Source organism: Malus domestica, chromosome 03 (assembly GCF_042453785.1).
Source record: "Malus domestica chromosome 03, GDT2T_hap1".
In the NCBI taxonomy this organism is placed as follows: Eukaryota; Viridiplantae; Streptophyta; class Magnoliopsida; order Rosales; family Rosaceae; genus Malus; species Malus domestica.
The window spans coordinates 26,698,896-26,721,890 of NC_091663.1; the positions used below are offsets into that span (position 1 = coordinate 26,698,896).

Here is a 22,995-nt window from a genome sequence, read left to right on the forward strand (position 1 = left end):
ACCATGAATTGATTTTGCTTCACACAATCTTGATCAAGATAGTGTGAAGCTTTTGAGAATTTGTAGTTGTCCTCCATTGATGAAGCTTTGTTGAATTTCCTTTTTTTTTTTTTTTTGGGAAAATTAGAAATTTGTTGAATTTCCCAATTTCAATTTTTTTTTTTTTTGGAAACTAGAAATTTGAAAATGTGGGAGAGACAACATATACAAATTTTGCTTCCACACTGTTGAGCAAGAGATTGTGATGTAAGCCACACCTTGTAGTAGTCGAAGGTTTGGATGAACCATATAAATTGAATTTGCTTCGAACAGTCTTGATCAAGAGTGTGTGAAGCTTTCTACAAGTTGTAGTTGCCCTTCATTGATGAAACTTTTGTTGGCACCATAAATTGGTTTTGCTTCACACTGTCTTGATCAAGAGTGTGTGAAGCTTTTGAGAATTGTGGTTGCCCTCCATTGACGAAGCTCTTGTTGACACCATAAATTGGTTTTGCTTCACATTGTCTTGATCAAGGGTGTGTGAAGCTTTTGAGAATTGTGGTTGAACTCCTTTGATGAAGCTCTTGTTGGCACCATAAATTGGTTTTGCTTCACACTGTCTTGATCAAGAGTGTGTGAAGCTTTTGAGAATTGTGGTTGCCTTCCATTGATGAAGCTCTTGTTGGCACCATAAATTGGTTTTGCTTCACACTGTCTTGATCAAAAGTGTGTGAAGCTTTTGAGAATTGTGGTTAAACTCTTTTAATGAAGCTCTTGTTGGCACCATAAATTGGTTTTGCTTCACACTGTCTTGATCAAGAGTGTGTGAAGCTTTTGAGAATTGTGGTTGCCCTCCATTGATGAAGCTCTTGTTGGCACCATAAATTGGTTTTGCTTCACATTGTCCTGATCAAGAGTGTGTGAAGCTTTCTATGAGTTGTAGTGTTTGCATTGTTACAGAGGAGAAATGTCTGAAGCAGATGCAAGAGGGCTGAATAGCTTGATCTTCGTATGCCATGCACTGAAGTTGTTGTTGGCTTGCAATAAGACTTTGTTGGTGACTATAACTCTTGTTAGGCATAAGTGCTCCCCTAGTTGAGTTGTCAAGCTTGAGTGTTTTTTATTATTTGTGAATGCTAGGAGTTCACATGTATAAGTTGTAACACTCGTCTTCTGGTAGGTGGAATGAATGGTGAGTTGCTTTCATCACTTGGTTGGTGGTACGAAAGTGAGTTCCTTTATCACCTTTCATCACATTTCATCATCTGGTTGGTGGCACGAAGATGAGTTCCTTCTTCACCTGGTTGGTGGCATGAATGGGAAGTTGCCAAATGATATTATAGTACGGGTTGTACATTTCATCACCTGACTGGTTGCATGAAGGAGAGTACGGGTTGTACATTTCATCACCTGGTTGGTGGCATGAAGATGAGTTCCTTCTTCACCTGGTTGGTGGCATGAATGAGAGTATGTGTTGTACATTTCATCACCTGGTTGGTGGCATGAAGATGAGTTCTTTCTTCACATTTCATCACCTGGTTGGTGAGAATAAGGGCAAGGTGTCGAGGCACATTGTAGCAAGTGTCGAATGACACAAAGCATGTTGAACCCTTTTGAAGCACAGTTGGCTTATGTATGAATGTGTTGAAATGTATGATTGAACGAATATACTGTGAAGCTGTTCGTTTATTTGTATAGTCTTGTTGACATATGCTTAGACTTTGTTTCATATTGGAAACATTCATGTTGAAGCTTTGAACCCGAGTGTTTCATTGCTAGGAATGTAAGAGGATTAGGGCCGAGTTGTCTAAATCACCTCTTTATTGAATTCATGCCAAATAGTCTTCGTTACATAGGATGCCGAACGGCTGAAGCTTAACACTTGTACAATGTGAGTTTACTTGTAATAGTATTTCAAGTGATCAGCGTTCCATGAATGGCCAAGGGTCTTTCCATCAGAGCTTTTAAGCTTGTAAGAGTCAGGGTGACTGATGCCAACAACTTCAAACTGTCCATCCTAGTTTGGACTAAGTGTTCCTTCACTCAAGACTCTGTCGCAGAGTAATCTTTTCTTCAATACCTAGTCCCCTACTTTGAAAGAACGACGTTTGACCCTTGAGTCATAGTAGTTGGAGATGCGCTGCTTGTAGGCGACATTCCTCAAGTGAGCCTGGTTTCTGTGTTCCTCGACTAGATCTAAGTTGAGGGTAAGTTGTTTGTCATTTTCGCTTTGCACATAGTTCTGGACTCAGAACGTTGCTTGCTCCAGCTCAACTGGGACAACTGCCTCTGTACTAAAGGTAAGTGAGAATGAGGTTTCTCCTATTGATGTCCGATACGAAGTGCGGTATGACCAAACAACTTGGGGTACAAATTCTGGCCAACAACCTTTAACCTTGTCCAAGCTGGTTTTCAAAGTTCGCTTGATTATTTTGTTAATGGCTTCGACTTGTCCATTAGACTGGGGATGAGCTGGAGAGGCAAAACATAAGTTGATGTTGAACTTAAAGCAGAACATCCTAAACTTATTGTTGTCGAACTGTCCCCCGTTGTTAGTGACTATTGCATTGGGAATGCCGAATCTACAAAGGATGTTCTTCCATACGAAGTCTTTTATTTTTACCTCAGTAATGGTTGCCAAGGGTTCTACTTCAGCCCACTTTGTGAAGTAGTCAACTGCAACGATTGCATAACGGACCTTCCCCTTCTCTGCAGGCATTGGGCCGATCAAATCAAGTTCCTTTTGGGCGAATGGCCAATGGCTGATCATAGGAGTGAGCGGCTCGAGAGGGGAGTGAAGAATAGTTGCGTAGCGTTGACACTTAGCACATAAGCGAGATATTCTGATGGCATCTTGGTAGAGTGTTAGCCAGTAATAACCTTGGTGAAAAGCCTTGTGTGCTGGGGATCGAGATCCAGCATGATCTCCGCAGACTCCTTCATGTATTTCCCGAATGACAATTTCTACCTCTGCGGGCGTAAGGCATCTTAGGTATGGTAGGTTAAAACCCCGCTTGTAGAGTTGGTCATTAATGATCAAGTAACGGGTAGCCTTGTATCGAATCTGCTTAGTTTGGACTTTGTCATTTGGAAGGGTGCCATGAGCAAGGAATCTATAAATTAGGGTAATCCAACTATCCCCTTGTTGTAAGTTGCACACTTCCGCAGCCATGGTGCTTGGTGCTGCCAACAATTCGACCTGAATTTTTCTCCCAGTCTTGTCTTCCACCACTGAGGCAAGGCGAGCCAAAGCATCTACATGACTGTTTGCCGCTCGAGAAATTTGGGTGATCTGGTAGTGGAAGTGCTTGAGCAACAATTGTGTTTGTGTCAGATATGCTGCTATGGAGCTATCATTAACGTCAAAGTTGTTGGTGACCTGGTTAACCACCAATTGGGAGTCACTGAAGATATCAATTTGTTTAACCCCAAAATGTTTGGCCAAGCGTAAGCCTGCTATGAGGGCTTCATATTCGGCCTCATTGTTCGACGCCTTGAATTTGAAACGAAAAGCATACTCCATCGCCACTTTGTCAGGGGCCATATAGACTAGTCCTGCTCCACAACCCTATTGGTTGGACGAGCCATCAACATATAGACTCCATGCTAGGGCTGTTAGTTTTATTTTCTGAGTTTCTTATGGTAATGAAACCACTTCTTTAGGCGTAGAAACAATGTCAACAAGATATGTGAAGTCAGCGATGAAGTCTGCCACTGCTTGGCCCTTCTCAGCTGGCTTTAATTGGTAGGAGATGTCAAACTCACCCAATGTTATCGCCCATTTTATCATTCTCCCCGAAGTGTCAGGACTTTGGAGTATCTGTCGAAGAGGATGATTGGTAAGCATGATAATGGAGTGTGCTTGGAAGTAAGGGCAAAGTTTTCAAGCAGACATGACCAATGCTAGAGCCAATTTCTCAATGTTGGAATATCATGTCTCTGCATCTTGTAAGGCCTTGCTAGCGTAGTAGACAGGCCGTTCGACATTACCATCATTTCGAATGAGAACGGAACTTACTGCTGAAGCTGATACCGACAGATAGATAATGAGAGTGTCACCAACCTCAGGTTTGGAGAGCAGAGAGGCTTTACTCATGTAGTATTTGAGGTTCTTGAATGCCTCAGCACATTCATCAGTCCATGTAATATACATCTTACTTCCCTTAAGTGCTTTGAAGAAATGAGCACATCTGTCTGTGGCCTTAGAGATGAACCTAGTTAAGGCTACCACCTTGCTAGTAAGGCTCTGGATGTCTTTTAAAGTTACTGATTCCTTCATGTCGAGGATTGCTTTGATCTTCTCGGGATTAGCCTCAATGCCTCGTTGGCTTATCATGAAGCCTAAGAATTTACTAGAGCCTACGCCGAAGGCACATTTGTTGGGGTTTAACCTCATTCGATACCTCTTCAAAATGGTGAAAGTTTCAGATAGGTTAGCTATGTGTTGGTCAACATGTTTGCTCTTGACTAGCATATCATCAACGTAAACTTCCATGCTCTTCCCAATCTGTTCGACGAACATTGAATTGACTAGTCTCTGATAAGTCACTCTTGCATTCTTTAGGCCGAAGGGCATGACTTTATAACAATATAGTCCCCTGTCAGTAGTAAAGGTTGTGTGTTCTTGGTCCGGAGGGTTTATGAGGATTTAGTGTTATCCTAAGTAAGCATCCATGAAGCTCAGGAGTTCACACCCTACCATAGAGTCTATAAGTCTGTCAATGAGAGGAAGAGGAAAGCTATCATTCGGGTATCCTTTGTTTAGGTCGGTGTAGTCGACACACATTATCCACAAGACCTTTTGGAGCAAGAGACTTTCTTTGGTCGGATTTTTCTTAACAATGACCATATTTGCTACCCATGTTGGGTAATTGACTTCTCAGACGAAGCCTATACCTTTGAGTTTTTCAACTTCTGCCTTCATTACTTCGTATCGTTCAGGGTCATAAGATCTTCGCTTCTATTTCACCGGCTTGGTCTTGGGGTCAATACTCAAGCGATGACATATGATATCGAGAGAGATGCCTGGCATGTCCTCGTATGACCAGGCGAAGATCTCAGTGTTCTCTTGTAAAAAAGAGATCAATGTCAACCGAATGGGTGGTGACAAGGTGGTGCCAATCTTCACCATGCGATCTGGATAATATTTTGATATAGAAACCTTCTCCAGCTCTTCAACGGGTTGTGCTTGCTGGGTGAAAGAGTCATCTCGAGGATCGTCGGGTTGACTGCTGCTACCATGAAGATCCAAGTTGGCTTCGTCCGGGCTTGTCTTTATGACTTGGTCATGTATAGAAAAAGGTTTCCTTGGGCACATGCAGGTGTTGTTGCTTGACTGAAGTGTTGTAACATGACCGTGCACTAAGTTGATCTCCTCTGATGTAACCATTGCCATAGGGGGATGTAAATTTCATCAACAACATATGTGTGGATACCATGGCCTTGAGATCATTGATGCATGTGCGTCCAAAGATGACATTGTATGTCGTTGGGCAATCAACTACCAGGAAGTTAGTGGTAATGGTAGCTGTGTAAGAGCCTGTACCAATGGTGAAAGGTAAGTGTATGCTCCCTATAGGTTGCACGATATCACCGAAGAAGCTTATCAGAGGAGAAATCAAGCGATCGAGCAAGTGTTCAGCTACATTAAGTGCCCTGAAAGCTTCAGCAAACAAGATATTGACTGAATCCCCCGGGTCTACCAGGATTCGTCTTACTTCAAAGTTGGTTATGTGAGCCTCCACGATCAGTGGATCGTTGTGAAGGTAGATGATACCTCTTTCTTCTTCAGGGTAGAAACATATTGGATCCCAGTTAGGCTTTTGATACTTGCCACCCCTGATGTCCTCCACGTGAAACACTTGGTGGCCAGGCCTTAAAGCTCGTTCATTGTTTTTCATGGCCCTATTGGAAGATTCAGATATGGGTGTGCCGCCCCTTATGGAATATATCACATTCACTTGGCGTTGGTTACGGTTATCCCTTGAAGGGTGAAGGAGGAATCGATCAATTTTTCATTCACGCGCCAAAGCTTCAATATAATCATGAAGGGTGATACACTTCTCGCCGTCATGGCCGTTATGCTCATGGTAGCAACAAAACGTGCCCGTGTTCTTCGTGGGCTTGTAACCCAACTGCCTCAATATTAGGTATGATATGCTGGGGTAAATGGCCATGTATGTGGCGTTCAAAGGCGTGTATGTCTCATACCTTGGGGTAAGGCTTGTCCTGACACATGCTTGGCCCACTGTGTTGACTGCTTGGGGGCGGGCATTATCGTGGCGATACCCTTGGTTATCACGATAGTGTCCCTTACTCCTTTTACTAAAATGGGACTGGTGAGGATGGAAATCTTTCCTTTTGCCCTGAGATTGATATGTTTATTGACTTGGCGAAGTATTAAGTAAGGCAGGAGGAGGCACCACTTCCGTTTGGAAGGTCGAGGTCTTCTTATTTGGTTGGATCTGGCTTCCACTCCCTACTTGCTGATAAGGGGTGGTTGTGGGGGGGTTTCCCTTGATATGTCCTTGTCTCAACGGAGGCATGGTTGTAAGCCTGCGCCATCACCTTAGAGTAAGTTTTCCAAGTGTTGGCATTGATCTTGTACTTGAATAAACATTCACGTAGGCCTGCCATGAAGGCTTTAAGGGCAGTCTTGTCGTCTACCTCGGCATAACGGGAATACTCATAGCTGAAACGCCCAGCATACATACGTAATGACTCGTCTGGCTTCTAGCGAATAATGTACAAGTCATCCGCAGAGTGCAAGCGATCGGTCTGAAAAAATGTGTTGAGAAAGAAACAGTTTCCTCAATTCTTCAAATGAGTTTACCGTCTCAGGTGGAAGACGACAATACCAGTTTAGAGCTCCGCTAGAGAGGGTGGAAGGGAAGAGAAGACATCGCTCTTTATCAGTGTGCATTCGATATGCCATGGTGGACTCAAAGAGGTTAAGGTGTTCAATCGGGTCCTCCTTTCTAGTATATAGTTGCAAGCCAAGCTTCTGCTTTATCTTTGCTTTGAGGGGGTGTCGAGGATCCTCCTTGTAAGAGGGTCAGGCCTAGTTTGGTTCTAATCAGGTATCTCAACTTGTCGTTCGGCCTTCAACTTATTTACTTCCTTAAGAAGCTGTAGGATAAGAGGGTCCTATGTGGAGTCATGTACCATTGGATGATCTCATTCTTCATCGTTATCTTGTTGTTCTGAGCCTCCAACTCATCGACTTTAGCCTGAAGAGCAAACTCTTTTTGTTCCTTCTTTCATTGTTTCGAACCAGGTGCAAGAGGGTGTCATTCTGTGTGTTGTGGCTTCCTTCGCTCCCCATGTTGGAAATGGATGCCTGGTCAAAAGAGAGTGTGCGAATAGTGGAAACCAGCTTAAAAAAGCTGAAGATAGTGGGAATAAGTGTCGTTCCCACATACGACGCCAAATGTTGATGCACAAAATCAGTGGGGACTTTGGTACAACAGAAAATGTTAAGTTTGTGACCTTCGCTAGATTGCTCCGGTCACTAGTGTGGATAAGTATGTAAATGGATAGAGACAGGGAAGCAATCACAAGATGTACGTGGTTCATCCAGATTGGCTACGTCCACGGAGTAGAGGAGTTCTCATTAATTGTGAAGGGTTTACACAAGTACTTAGGTTCAAGCTCTCCTTTAGTAAATACAAGTGAATGATTTAGTACAAATGACATTAGGAAATATTGTGGGAGAATGATCTTCTTTTATAGAAGAGTTTCTAGCTTTGTTCTGACATTGACACGTGTCGTGTTGTGATTGGCTTCTGATGTTGACACATGTCGCGCTGTGATTGGCTTCTGATGTCGACACGTGTCGCACTGTGATTGACCTCCTGGTTAGAGGGAAACTCTTCTAGGTCCTTGACGGTATAACGTTGACCAGTGCTCAATAGTTTCGGGATTGGTCAAGTATGGTACAAACAAAACTCATCATTTTGGTCCCTCACTTTCAAAATCAATCAATGTCGTCCTTGACATTCACTACCTCACACCAATTTGGTCATTCCGTTAAGATTCCGTCAACTATTATGTTAGTTTGTATGTGGGACCCATAAATTCAATGAAATGGTGACACGTGGATTACACAAAATAAGTGTTTTTATCGCAAATGGTCCTGACATTGATCTAACTCCTCACTTTGGTCTCTGAGTTTCAAAAATCGATAAATTTGGTACCTGGCTTTCAATACCGCGCGTCAATTTAACCATTTTGTTAAAGTTTCGTCAAATTTTTATCCCACTGATCCAAGCATAATAAAAGAAAAAATGTCATCGTCGTTTTCATCAGGGTATGCTAAAAAAGAAAAGGAAGGCACACACCACTAAAGTACTTAGCCTCCTGAAGTCACTCCTCATTCTCTCTAGTCGATTATAATCCTATCAAATATGAATTGAATTTGGATTCAATTTTATCGAATTTAGATTGAATTTTTTTTTCAAATTGGGGTTGTGAGATGTGAGAAAATACCAAAACGGAATACTAGTTCGTTAGTTCACTCTTAAAAATAATAGTTTCTTATACTTAATCCACATGGAGCCATATGATTGGATTAATGAGACCACATCAGCACATAAATAAAAAATATGGATGAAATTCTAACGAAATGACTAAATTGATGTGCATAGTGAAAATTAGAGACCAAATTTATTGATTTTTAAAACTCATGGACCAAAATGAGGAGTTGGATCAAAGTTAGGGACCATTTGCGATAAAAACCTTTATTTTGTGTAAATCCACAAGTCACAATTTCATTAAATTTGTGGATCCCACATACAAACTAATTGAATAGTTGACGAAATCTTAACGGAATGAACAAATTGATGTGGAATAGTGAATGTCAGGGATGACATTGATTGATTTTGAAAGTGAGGGACCAAAATGATGAGTTTGATAAATCTAAGGGACCATTTATGATAAAAATTGTTGTTAAAAGGGTAAATTGCCAAAATGGTACCTGAGATTTGCGTAACTCATCACTTTGGTCCCTGAGATTCCAAATCGATAAAAGTGGTCCCTGAGATTGTCCACCATCCATCATTTTGGCCATTCCGTTAAAAACTCCGTTAAGTGTTCCGGAGCTTTTAGCCGGAAGTTTGGGCAATTTTCAAAACTTCATAACTCAGTCGTTTCTTAACCAAATTCGACCCATAATAGATCAAAATGAAGTTAGGAAAGTGTAGAATACGATTATACCTATTTTGAAGCCCAATGGTTACCAGCGATTGCCTGAAAATAGCCTCAAAGTTGACTGGTCCAAGTGAAAACTTGAAAACTCGCCCAAAACTGGGTAAACTTTAAACGTTCATAACTTCTTCAATACTCAACGAAATCAAGTGCTTCAAAAACAAAGATCATACTTATCGACCAGAAAAAGAGAATGGTACCTTTTTTGATGGCTAACTCGCCATGGTTTGGCCGGAAAACGACTCGAAAGTGACTGTTTTGGTCTCGAGTTAGCCACTTTAGAGCCATTTTCCGGCCAAACCACGGCCAGTTAGCTGTCAAAAAATGTATCATTCTCTTCGTCTTGTCGAGACGTATGATATTTATGTTTGAATCACTTGATTTCGTTAAGTATTGAAGAAGTTATGAACGTTTAAAGTTTACCTAGTTTCCGGCGAGTTTTCAAATTTTCACTCGGACCAGTCAACTTTGAGGTTATTTTCCGGCCATATCCGGGAACCATTAGGCTTTGAAATAGGTATAATCTTATTCTACATTTTCTTATCTTCATTTTGATATATTATGGGTCAAATTTGGTTAAGAAACGATTGAGTTATGAAGGTTTGAAAATTGTCCAAACTTCAGACCAAGAGCTCCGGGACACTTAACGGAGTTTTTAACGGAATGACCAAAATGATGGATGGTGGACAATCTCAGGGACCACTTTTATCGATTTGGAATCTCATAGACCAAAGTGATGAGTTATGCAAATCTCAAAGAGCATTTTAACGATTTACCCTTCTTAAAATAGGATAGGCTGATACGAGAAAGTTTTCGATGTTGCACATGAATACATCTCGTCTATCATCCCAAGATCGGCCCTGGCATGAAGCACGTGGAGCTCCGGACAGGATCCTCTTGTCAACCCCAGCGACCTCCAATAAAAAGGAGGCAAATCATGTAAATAGGTGTGAATCCATTCTTTTTTGGGCCTCTTGGTGTTAATATATCTAGATTCTAGTGTCGTGTATGAAACCCACACTTGTTATCTTAGTTGTGGTTTTTGTTTTTGGGCTAGAAAATGGCCTTTTAACTGCATTTGGGTTTATCTTATTTTGCTCTTTGAAATTTAAAGTGTCTCACTTAACCTCTTGAGTGCCAAGTTGAATTAACATTGTACATGTGGCAGTGACACGGCTACAACTCTGCGAATTACTGGTCCCCACCTTTGCCATGTCAAAAGATTTTAACATATTTTTTTACTGCGTCAATACAATGGGATAATCAAGTGAGACAGAAAGTTGACATTCAAGGGATTGAGTGTGACTTTTTGAGTTTCTGGGGGCAAAACAAGAATAAGTTGAGTTTCGGGAGAAGGTGTAAATAAGCCTTGTATTTACAACGTAACCATCATAATTCCTTTTTGTGATAAAAACACCCCTATTACTATACAAAGTTGAGGTATAAAGAGTAGCCCAATTATTTATAAGCTCTTGCAAAATTTGGTCAACCACCGATTCAGAATTGTGTCCTTCATATTCTCCCCAATACAATCAAGAGATTCAAACTTGATATTTTATTTGAAAAAAAAGAAAATCAGTGACACAATAAAGACTAGATTTTCATTCTTGATTACTCAATTTCTTCCGTTTATTTTCAGATACTCATATAACTCTTTAATCTACAAGTCATTATATGTAGTTTCATATTAAAATACATTATTTACTAAGCAAAATACAACAAAATTCAAAAATCCAATCCAATGGTCTCCTTTTATTGTTTGTCTAAGCCACATTAATAATGGGACATGCCTTGATAATGAATTTTCCTATAAAATTTGCACGAGTATTTGTGGTAAATAAACACAAGCACCAACCATTATGATAGGTTAATATTTTTCTAGCTATGCTTAGTAGGATATTTTGCAAATAGACCTTGTCACAATATATTCCCAGGGACATCAATGAAAACAAACTATTTATAAGGTTACGTATGACGAAGTTCACAAAGCATATATTTACAGCTATTGTATATAGGACGAGGATTCTTTTTATGGGATCCGGAGATCAATCAATTGTATTTGTTCATCGTATATCATGTGATCAGTTTTTGTTAAATACTATTTATATTCAATTTTATAAAAGATTCAAAATGATTTCTAACCGCACGATGTATAATAAACGAACACGATTGATTGATCATCTGAACTCCCACAAAGAGAATCTGAAGAGGATTATATTCCTTGTATATATATGTGGGAGGTGAGTTGAGTTACTCAGAAGCAACATAAACTCTTATTACAGAACTTCAAGTCTGCGATCAGAAAACAAAGTGAAACGAAAAAAGAACTTAGTCATAAAATGGCTAATATGTTGCTCATCATGAAGTTAATTTTCAATTTGAAAATCATTGTTTGTCATCATGTCATTGGTGACTGCAAGTAAAATATGAGTTTGTAAAGATTTTAACTCAATCAAAGCTCTCCTTTCTCCATCTTATCATCTCTCATTGTCTCTTATCTTTCTCTCCTCGCCATCCTTTTCTTTTCTTTGCTCTTTCTCTCACTCACTCTCTCTCTCTCTCTCTCTCGCGTCCAATTTCTGCCTCTCTTCTCATTATTATCAGGTTCAGACTCCACAACACTGTTCCTCCGAACAATCCCATCAACTCATCGGTGGACGTCGTCTCGATTTTGACACAATGTTGAAGGAGAAGCTCCACTGACACAGCTATTGCATAGAAGAATGGGTCTAAGTCGGTTTCATCTCCGATGCCAAGGAAAGCCTGTTGAGAAAAAAAAAACTTAGAGTACACAACTCTAACACAAGTGTTGGAGAGACAACACAAGTAAACAAATTACTTGTATTACACACACAAAATATTACAACACTCAAACTCTCAAGGACACAACTTTAGAAGCTATGACACTCGCTCACTTTCTAGAGACAAACTCTAGATCACTCACACTCCTCACAAGACTACTCTTACTTCTCACTCTCACTTGGTTGCCTACTTTTTCTTCTTACAAGCTTACAACACCACACCCATATTTATAGGCATGGTTGCCGACTTTACTAGCACTTTCTAGTGCATATTCATGCACGTACTACACCGACATACAAGCCCTTCTTAGTAGCCAACTTTATTACTTAGCTAAGAATGCCCATCTAGATTATTCTTTAGTATTTTAGATTACTCTAGAATTTGGTTTGTTAACCAGCTTCTTATTCTAGAGTTATGTAGGAATTTCTTCACAAATAAACTAGGCTTAATTAAATATGGGCCTTTTGGGCTGGTGTTGATTCTTCAACACTCCCCCTCAACACCAGCTCATTCTTTTCTCCATACCGAGTTGATAACGTTTTACCTCCCTTGGCTTTGGCACTAGGTTCCAAGTTTGATATTGCTCTAGTACAGTGACTTCTTCTCCCAACTTTGAGCCACTTAGGTTCAACTGCTTCTTCTTCTATGGCTACATTGGCGTATTTAGGATTTAGCTTTCGGATTCTTGTTGACCTTCTTAGTTGTGATTGTGGAGTTGATACTTCCACTTCACTAAGTTTATCTTCTTCTGGTTGTTGATATACGCCAGCTTGCCAAGGGTTTTGGGGCACTGCTTGCTCAACACCATCACCATCAAGTGAATCCTCAGACTCATCTGGTCTCGATTGGATTCGAACAGTTTGCTCCCTCATCTTCTGTTGCAGCTTATCTTCAATCTCTCTCGAATCAGGCAATGCCTCCTTTTCTGAGGACCACCAAAAAGATGATTCATCAAACACCACATCTCGTGATGTGTAACACCTTCCAGTCGTAGGATCACAACATTTCCACCATTTTCTTTGGCTGTCGTATCCCACAAAGATACATCGGACTGCCTTCTTGTCAAACTTGCTACGTAAATGACTTGGAACAAATACGTAGCACACATATCCAAATACTCGAAACTAACTGTAGGTTTCATATCCCACAGTTTTTCAAAGGGTGAGACAAATTCTAACCTTGGTTGAGGAAGCCTGTTGATCACATGAGTTGCAGTTCTCATTGCTTCGGCCCAAAACCTTTCTGGTACATTCTTGGCATGCAGTATACTTCGACATATTTCTGCAAGATGCCGGTTCTTTCTTTCCGCTACGCCATTCTGTTGTGGCGTGTTGGCACATGTGAACTAGTGACGTATTCTACATTCTTGTAGATACTGGGAAAACTCATTCGAGGTATATTCTCCATTATCCGTGCGTATGCAACGTATCTTCTTTCCCACTTTTCCTTCAACTGTCTCCTTGAACTCTTTAAATTTTGAAAATGTTTCAGATTTTTCTTTCATAAAGAAAACCCACACATACCTGGAGAAGTCATCAATGAACGTCACCATGTATCACATCCCACTTATCGATGGTTGCTTGACGAGCCCGAACACATCGGAATGAACCAACTCCAATGACTTTTTCGCTTTAAACTTCAACTCTTCGTATGGTAGTTGATGTGCTTTACCATACTGGCATCCTGCACAAACCGTGTATGTTCTCACGTCAAGTTGAGGTATCCCCTTAAGCATTGACTTCTTCATCATCACATTTAGCTTGTGATAGCTAACGTGACCCAATCTCATGTGCCATAAATATGTTGTCTCGTTCTTCCTTGTCTTGTCTACGTATGCAGTTTCTGATGACATTACATAGACTGACTGCAGTCGCCATCCTTCCATTGTTGGCGTCCCTAAGATCTTGAGGTGTCGATACACCTTCATATCTCGTGGACCAAACAAGACATAATTTCCCAATGACGTCAGTTGGGGCACTGAAAGCAAATTTTTCTTCATACCTGGAACATGGTAGACATCTTGAAGCGGCAAATGGTTAGTGTTGTATCGGGGCTCAATTACTGTCTTACCGATGTGAGCAATCGGTAGCCTTGAGTCGTTAGCCGTCACCACTAAGCGGCCTCCTTTGTACTTAGTCAGACTTTGTAACTTTTTCTCATCACCTGTCATATGGTTTGAGCAACCTGAATCCACAATCCAATCATTATGGTAGTCAATAGACTCCGAACTCGCTGCTGTGAGAGTTGACTCTTGCTTCTCCATAGTAACGGATGCTTCAGTGTCCCATTCTTCCTCCAGGGCTAGAGACGCAACAATGTCCCAATCATCTTCACTTTTCTTCTATGAGTTGGCGACATTACTCTCTGCGGGCTTTTTGAACCAGCACTCATTTGCCATGTGGCCCTTCTTTCCACAATTGTAACATTTTCCCTTAAACCTTTTATTATTCTAGGACTGACCATGGTTGCCGTGATACTTCGGAGCTCCCCTGGTCAAGAACTCATTCCTCCTTGATGACCTTTTACCTTGTCACCATTTCTTTTAAATCCACTACCAGCACGCCGCTTAAAGCTGCCTTTACTTTCAGTGTAGAGCGCTTCCTCCTCACCTCTTGACGAGACCCTTCCCATTTGTTTTGCCAAAGCTTCTTGATCGGCAAGCAAATTCTCAAACTCAACAAGTGATGGTTGGGTCGACCATCCTTGTACAGCGGCAACGAAACCTCGATATTCGGGTTTCATGGATAATTATTCTTTTTATCATGGATTCTACAATGGCAGCACTAGGATCTAACTTAGAAATTTCACGGCAAATAGAATTTACCTTGTGGAAATATTCGGCAATCGCCATGTCTCGTTGGGCCACCAATAGCAACTCGTTCTCGAGAAGCTGGAGTCTTGTATCGTTCCTCTTTGAAAAGAGTGTGGCAAAGGTGTCCCATGCTTCTTTTGGTGTTTTGGCCTTCCGTATGTGCTCCAACATGTCATCTTCAACTGTGGCTTTTAAGGCGAACATTGCCTTATCTGCCTTGATCTTCCACTTTCGCAAAATGCCACTGGTGTCTTCTTCCGGCTGCGTAACTTCATTACCGCCGACGACATCCCAAAGATCTTGGCCTTGTAGGTAAGATTCCATACACGTCGCCCATGTGTTGTAATTTTTGTTGTTCAACTTCTTGATTCCTCCAACAACTTGAAGATCTCCCATCATGTCGACAGAACTTCGATAAGCCGAACAAGATTAATGAAGAATCTTGCGAAGTACTAAACTTCTAACGATTCTCAAAAATTTCACTAGAGACGGTCCTTGATCGTACCGCTCTGATACCAATTGTTGAGGAAAAAAAATTTAGAGTACACAACTCTAACATAAGTGTTGGAGAGACAACACAAGTAAACAAATTACTTGTATTACACACACAAAATATTACAACACTCAAACTCTCAAGGACGCAACTTTAGAAGCTATGACACTCACTCACTTTCTAGAGACAAACTCTAGATCACTCACACTCCTCACAAGACTACTCTTACTTCTCACTCTCACTTGGTTGCCTACTTCTTCTTCTTACAAGCTTACAACACCACACCCATATTTATAGGCATGGTTGCCGACTTTAATAGCACTTTCTAGTGCATATTCATGCACATACTGCACCGACATACAAGCCCTTCTTAGTAGCCGACTTTATTACTTGGCTAAGAATGCCCATCTAGATTATTCTTTAGTATTTTAGATTACTCTAGAATTTGGTTTGTTAACCAACTTCTTATTCTAGAGTTATGTAGGAATTTCTTCACAAATAAACTAGGCTTAATTAAATATGGGCATTTTGGGCTGGTGTTGATTCTTCAACAGAGCCCACGCTAGTTTGAATTCAACCAAAGAAATATTATTTTCACAAATTTAACCAAACAAGTTTTCAAAATTTTGAGATTTAAAACCAAAATTATTCTTAAGAGATGTACTTGAAAAATGATTTTAAGGACAATCAAAGTTTTTTAATAGAAACACCTTAAACTTGCTACCAATAACATAATTGAAAGATAAAACCATTCTTCCATGTCATCGGTAGTATACTTGCACGTGTGCATGCATCTTAGTACCCTAGAGATATAATCACATACTTGTATTAGAAGTTACGACTGGTGATAAGGAATTACAGTGCGATGCATACATGTCAACCAGATTAATAAATTAAATGGAAACTAGCTTTTTCACGTTGATTGGGAACGTGTATTGTAAGGGACCAGAAAGCATATAGTCCACAAAGATGCGATGTGCTGCCTCTGTTGGATGAGTTCTGTCCCAGAAGAGATGGTTGCTTCTGTTGCTGCAGTACGTTGCGAATGGTAGGCATGGAGCATCCGCATTAAGCTTCCCAAGACCACAGCAAGCAGCTTTAACCTCAGCAAATCCTGAATAAATTAATGTAATTACTTATTAAGACAGTGAGATATTTTTCTTTTCAAACTGTTAATTTTGATGCGGATTCTTATTTGACAATACATCATCTGGTCTGGCCAGAAAACTTTATCCAATCGATTGAATTTGATATAACGTGCATTAGAAGGAAAATATTTTATGGAATTTCAATTACCGTAAGCTGTTGGATTCTGAATGAAGTTGTGCATGACGCTGTAACCATCAAAGTAGGAGTAGTTTATGCCCTTGAGCTCCGATTTCAAGTTCTTCAACATTGATATAAGAACTTGATTGTACTTAGCTGACAACTGATTAACGTCAGCTTTGCATTCTTGATCGGATCGCTCATTTCTTTCTGACGGGGTGCACCCGATAAGCGCAATTCCAACGATGACAAATTTACGAGCGCCATAATCATATAAACGCTGCAAAAAGACAATTAAATTAAGATAAATGTGATAGTATTAGGCGTTGATATTGAAGGAATTATTGTGTTAATTACCTTCACTTGTTGTTTAAGTGTGAGAACCAGGGAGTTAACATACTGCTGAGGTGTGCTCCTATTACTGGTGGAGGAGTCAAAGTAGGTGTAGATGTCATTGCTTCCAATGATAATGGTGAAGAGACATTTTGATAGATGCTTTTGTGTTTTGAAGGTTCCTATCTGTTGCCCAAGGCATTCCTTCACTGACAAATAATAATCTACTTGTTCTCCCAAAGATATTGACTGGGGCTGCTCAGACAAAGAAAAATAATTAAACTGGTTTAATATTATCAACAATTTAGTGTGTGTGTGTGTGTGTGTGTGTGTGTGTGTGTGTGTGTGTGTGTGTGTGTGTGTGTCTATATATATATAAAGCTGTGTTTTGACATACATATTGTTGATCCTCTTTGAAGATTTTAGCAGCTCCAGAAGCAAAGTTAACACCATTTAGGAAGAGGTTATAGCTCTTGTTCAATTTAGATGCCATAGAAAGATATGGTGGTATGGTAGGTAAGCCCATTTTCTCAGCTGCCAACATTTTAAAATTAAATAATGTTGTCATAATAATGTGTTCTTAATACACATAATACAAAAATAATGCATTAGAAACAAAAAGAAAACTAGACATATTTCAAATTGCGATTGTGCTAGGTTGAAAATTCTTGGGTGTGACTGCCATGGTGTCATAGGCACGCCAATACTATAAGCCTATAATACGTGTTTTATTTATCAATCCAATACCCTAACTAGAAACTATTATACGTGGATTAATAATACTATGCAACTATATTACAGTTCAAAAAGATGACTTGTTCCTGGTAAGAAACCAACTACTGTATTAAAAGTAAAGGTGTGGCAAAAATATATGCACTCTCAAATTTGGTTTGAATTAACTTCTGCACCTTATCAACCAACTACTAATTGCTTCTACAGCTAATAATGTGAGAAGAGCATTTATTATCTAACTGCTATTTTGAAGGGCCTCCTGAGTTTTCGGATGCCGTTTCATTGTTCAGTAACCAGGTCGAGAGTCTGCTCAACCAGGAAACCCAGAAACTGTCACATAAAAAATATATGATCTAATGATTAAAACATTCAGAATATAGGATACTCCGAAGTATACTAGATATCTCGTGATTTTTATGGCACTGGAAAGACCGGACTAGGAAGTCTCAAATTCAAATACTTCCTACGATTTCTTTCCTTAAAAAAGTAGCAGCATTGCCTACACAGAAAGAAATCCCGGACACACATAACAACAAGGTACATCACTACATATAAATTCTGTTGTGAAGCAATTTAGTATACTATGTTGTTAGACTGTGAATCTGAACCGTTAATCCAAATAGTCGAGATATAAATTGACAGTCTGATGAAGTTGCATACTAAATGTTTAACAACTATAACCAAAAACTTGCAATTTAGCAAGGAAATGAAAACTGATATTTTCCTAGCAACAAGCCGTAACAAATTAAGATTACAACTTACCGAGAAGATCTGCAGCATTCTTGCCGTTACAAAATCTGCCGGTTGGCTGTTTGGTCGGAAAGTCGAGGCCATTGTGAGGAAAGTTTGCTTTGGCAAAAGAAAACTGGAGGTAATTGTTGTTGCCCACATCTACCAACGAGTCTCCGAAAACATACATGGCCGGAACCACACGCGCCTCCGTGACAGTGAATCCCAGAAGGTTGGAGGGAGAGAAGAGAAAGGAGATGATCAGACTCATGAGAAGGAAAAGTCTGGAAGCCATGGTTGTAACTGTTGCTCTCACACTCACACTGCCCTCCCACTACATTACGCTAGTAAATATATGACGCGTAAGGAGGTGTGGAGTTTGGTTTATACATAAAGAGCATCAGTAAATGAGGTGTACATGTCTGTTTATGAAATTAAAGTCTATACATATGGATGAGAATTCTTTTTGTGAGGATTCCGAAGATTACTTTAGATGTGTGATATCCACACATCCCTTTTTACTTCTCTCACACCCTTTTAATTTTTAGCCGTCGGATCGGATGAATTAAAGAAAATCAAATGACAGAAATTAATAAGGGGTGTGGGAGAAGTAAAAAGAAGTGTGTGGATAGCACATCCCTTACTTTATTGTGTCTATTTATTGTACATCATTTTTGTCAGGTACTTTTTGAATTCAATTTTAAGTAAAATATTTAAAATAATTTATGGCCGCAGGATAACAGATGAACAAGATGAAGTGATTCTCAGGATCTTCACAAAGAAGATTTGGATAGGATCCTATTTCTATATATACTAGCATATGGGCACACACAAAGTGTGTGAGAAAATTTTTTATTTTGTTTTTGAAATAGAATGATAGAGGAAGAGAGTGATAGAGAATGTGGGAGTAGGAATTTTTTTATTTTTTATTTTTTTTTAATTAGAGATATGTTAGGATTACATGTAGGTGGAGCTTTGAAAAAAAAACAGTAAAATTTGGTTGTGTGAAATTACATTTATGCCTATATTTCTTATTCATGTTATATTTTAATTAGAGGGTTAGACTGGTAATTTCATAGGGTTTTGGTTGACAATGAGTGTTTTATTAATTAGTAGACATAACTGAAATATGAATTTACTTTTGTAATTTAATTTTATTTATTTAAAAACTTTCTTAGTCAACCAAAAGATGATGAAAATAATATTTAGTCTTCATTCACAGCAAAAAAACATTGATAGGCAACAAAACCAGATTTTTTTTATTTTTATTGAAGCCTCACCTATAGGTGATTTTAACATATATCTAAACTACATATTAATAAAATCTTATTTGTCAACCAAGAGAGAGTAAAAAGACTACTTAGTCTTCTATCATAACAAAAAAATGATGGGTAATAATGTAATTTTACAAAATCAAATTTCGCTATTTTTTATTGAAGTTTCACCTACAGGTGATTTTAACATATATCTAATATTAAAAAAATATAAAGTAAAAAACTAAAACCTCTTTTCCCAGTCCTCACTCCCCCTCCCACCACGTTGAATCTGAATCTTCACCGAAATCTCTTTGTGAGGATCCCAAGAATCCGTAAATCATATTCGTTCATCGTACATCGTACAGTCAGAAATTATTTTAAATAATTTTATTTAAAATTAAATAAAAACAATACCTGACAAAAACTAACTGCACAATGTATAATGAACGGATACGATTTACGAATCTCCAGGATCCTCATCCAAAGGATCCGGAGAGGATCCTGTTGGCCCCAAGTGCTCTCTGCCCCCTTCCTATTTTAAAAACAAAACAAAAAAATGTTCACACACACAAAGTACATAAACATATGCTAATTTTTCTCTAAAAAATACCCAATAACTAGCTCCAATTAAGCAAATTCATTAATTAAGTTCCCACTCATCTACCACACTTAGGGCTGGTTTGGTATTGTTGTGCTTTGAAAAAAAACTGTTTCTGCTGTGCTGTGAGAATAAGCAGCTATGAAATAAAGCAGCTGAGTGTTTAGTAAACTTTTTTGTAAAAGTGCTTTTGAAAAAAAAAAAAAGCAGTATTACAGTGTTTGGTAAACTTTTATGTAAAACAAATGTGAAAAAAGCCGATTTTTCAAAGCTAGGATTTGCAGCTTTGTGTTTTTGGCTTTTTATCACCCAAACCTATGAAAAAAAAACTGAAGCTGAATGTTTACCAAACACAAAAAACCTCCTAGCTTTTTTTGATACCTACTTTTTTCAGAATCACTTCAATATCAAACCAGGCCTTAGTGTAGATAACTCGTTTGTTCAACAAATTCATTAATTCAGTTTAACATATAATATCTTTTTAGATGTCTAAAATGGTTCTGATCACATTTTGACTTTGGATTTATAAGATATTTTAGTCAAAAATTAATTTACCCATTTGCATATCTTTGCCTTCACTAAGATGTAGATAAAATAGAACCCCATATCTAATCGGTTTTCTTTGACTGGTTATCTTGGCTCCACTAAGATACAAAATTTTCATTATAGTATAACAATTAGGAATGGTTATTGGCACTCCAAAATTTTCATTTTTCATTCCAAACTTCTATAATTAGAAAGAAAAATAGACTTATGAGGAGTGTAGAATAAGATTTTTATAGTGCTAATAACGGTTCCCTAGCAATTTACATAGAACAGATTCAACGTTAATATAACGTCCTGGTATAGAGTAATACATTTCCATTATAAGTTGTGTTTGCCAATGAAGTTTGGGGATTTGGATCCTCTCCTGAGCTAAGGAGACTAAGTCTCCTGAGCAAATCACACGGATCGTTGGATTTTGATCCAACGGCTACAATTATTATAACTTTTAGAGTGACCCCTGTTTGTAATCATTGGATCAAAATCTAATGGTCCGTGTGATTTGCTCAGGAGGCTCAACCTCCTAAGCTCAGGAGAGGATCCAAATCCGAAGTTTGGTGGGATTTTAAAGTCTCATTGAAGCAACCTCTAGCTACTCGTCAAATGAAATGGCATCCCATATTCCCTATTCGGGATGAAACCTATAAATGTAGTTTGCTTTTACATTTGGTTGAGACGAACCTGCAAAAACATATATCTTATCGACCCTGTTTTTTTTTTTTTTTTTTTCCTTTTTCCCTTTTAAATTTGTATATTCTTAATTACACAAAATCAATCACTTAGTACTATGGTTTAGTGGTATTCTCTTCACTTGTAAGTGAGAGATATTAGGTTTGATTTTCGTCAAAGGCGAATTTGAACCACATTATTGCTGCCTCATTTTAAGTTATCTTTGTTTAATTGCAAACATGAGAAACTAATTTCTTTATAGTTAGATGTAAATTCGAAGTCATGATTATATGTTTTATATGAATTGATTACATCCAGTTATTGTTTCTTGAGTCTTGAATGTGATTTGCTTATATGAGTTATCAAAACTTATTTATGTATGTTGATTGAGAGTCGACACTTAATTTGCATGCATGAATTTGATGCTAGAGTATAAGAGAGTTTCACCTAATCGTTATGAACTTATATTCACAAGTAATGGAGGTTGTTAGTCACGATCGTGTTAAGTGAATCCTCGGCAATATCATGATTTTCATAGTTACGAATGTCTCGTCAATGCTTATGGTTTTCAAAGAACTTAATGACCTTTGATATGTCTCTCTATCATGCTTTTCATAGTTAGGGAACTTGATAAGGATAATTTGGTTGTGATGCATATCCTGTCCAATTCAAGGAGTTTAGGAAAATTTGATGGTTAATTTGTGCTATCACGGTTAACTTGGGGTGTTGTCATTCATAGTCTAAAGGAATAATAAGAAATTGGTTTATATGCATATGTCATGTGTGGAGAATGATCCTCTAACTAGTTTTTCACCCTTGAATTCACCTTAATCTCGTTTTAACTTACTTTGTTTGCTGCAATTTACTTAGTTTTGTCAAATTCGTCCAAAAACCCCCCTCAGTTCTTATTTGGTGTCTTAGTTTGGTTAATTTCGTTCAAATCTGTCCCCATTTAGTATTTTGAGTCAAGTTAGTTTAAAATTCGTCCAAATCACTTGTTAGGTCTAGAATTGAGTCTTTTGTATTGTTTGTTGCTGTTTTGAGTGTTTTGAGTCAGTTTTGAGTCTATAAAGTGTAGTTTAGTGTTTTTGAATCTTATTTGTGTTGATTAGCAACCCTAGTTAATCCCCGGTCTAAAACGATCCCTACTTACATCTTTGCTACAATTGTCATCAATATGGTTTAATTTGTGTGTCAAGTTAATTTTCACATCATAAAGCAAGAACATTGTTAAATTTCATAGGGTGCCAAACCTATATTTATCCGAGATATATATAGGGTTTAGGGCCAACAATATAGAACAATTATTCTTCAATAGTCCAAACTATTCAATAGTACAAGAAATGAACGGACAAGATTGAATTGAGGAAATATTATTTTTGCTTACTTCCTAATAATCTAATGGATATAAAGTCGGACTATCTAATAGTTCGAACTATTGAAGAGTTAACCCTACATAGAATAAGAATTGTCCATGTTGAGTAGTTTTCAGTAGTGCGACATTGTATGTTTGGAAGTTCTTTTAGAAGTCTTTTAGATGTTCAAAAGTACTTCTTACAACGTTTGAAAGAAAAAGTTA

The 22,995-nt window shown here is 38.5% G+C and overlaps 1 protein-coding gene across 1 annotated transcript; it reads right to left on the minus strand.

Annotated features, from left to right (window-relative positions):
* Positions 1-15,935: 15,935 nt before the first annotated feature.
* Positions 15,936-18,757, minus strand: LOC103428544 (GDSL esterase/lipase At5g55050-like). The gene is made up of 5 exons (XM_008366659.4): positions 18,384-18,757; positions 17,287-17,423; positions 16,914-17,144; positions 16,587-16,836; positions 15,936-16,404 (listed from the first exon to the last, which is right to left on the minus strand). The coding sequence occupies exons 1-5, from the start codon at positions 18,643-18,645 to the stop codon at positions 16,184-16,186; spliced, it is 1,101 nt and encodes a 366-aa protein (XP_008364881.3). The 5' UTR covers positions 18,646-18,757; the 3' UTR covers positions 15,936-16,183.
* Positions 18,758-22,995: the final 4,238 nt, after the last annotated feature.

What these genes read in the sequence shown, in the direction of transcription:
- LOC103428544 (XM_008366659.4), bottom strand. Translation starts at nt 18,645, where the DNA reads ATGGCTTCCAGACTTTTCCTTCTCATGAGTCTGATCATCTCCTTTCTC. An exon ending in GAATGCTGCAGATCTTCTCG is followed by an intron (nt 17,424 to 18,383) that starts GTAAGTTGTAAT and finishes AAATGTTGGCAG; the next exon opens with CTGAGAAAATGGGCTTACCT. An exon ending in TCAGAATCCAACAGCTTACG is followed by an intron (nt 16,405 to 16,586) that starts GTAATTGAAATT and finishes TAATTTATTCAG; the next exon opens with GATTTGCTGAGGTTAAAGCT.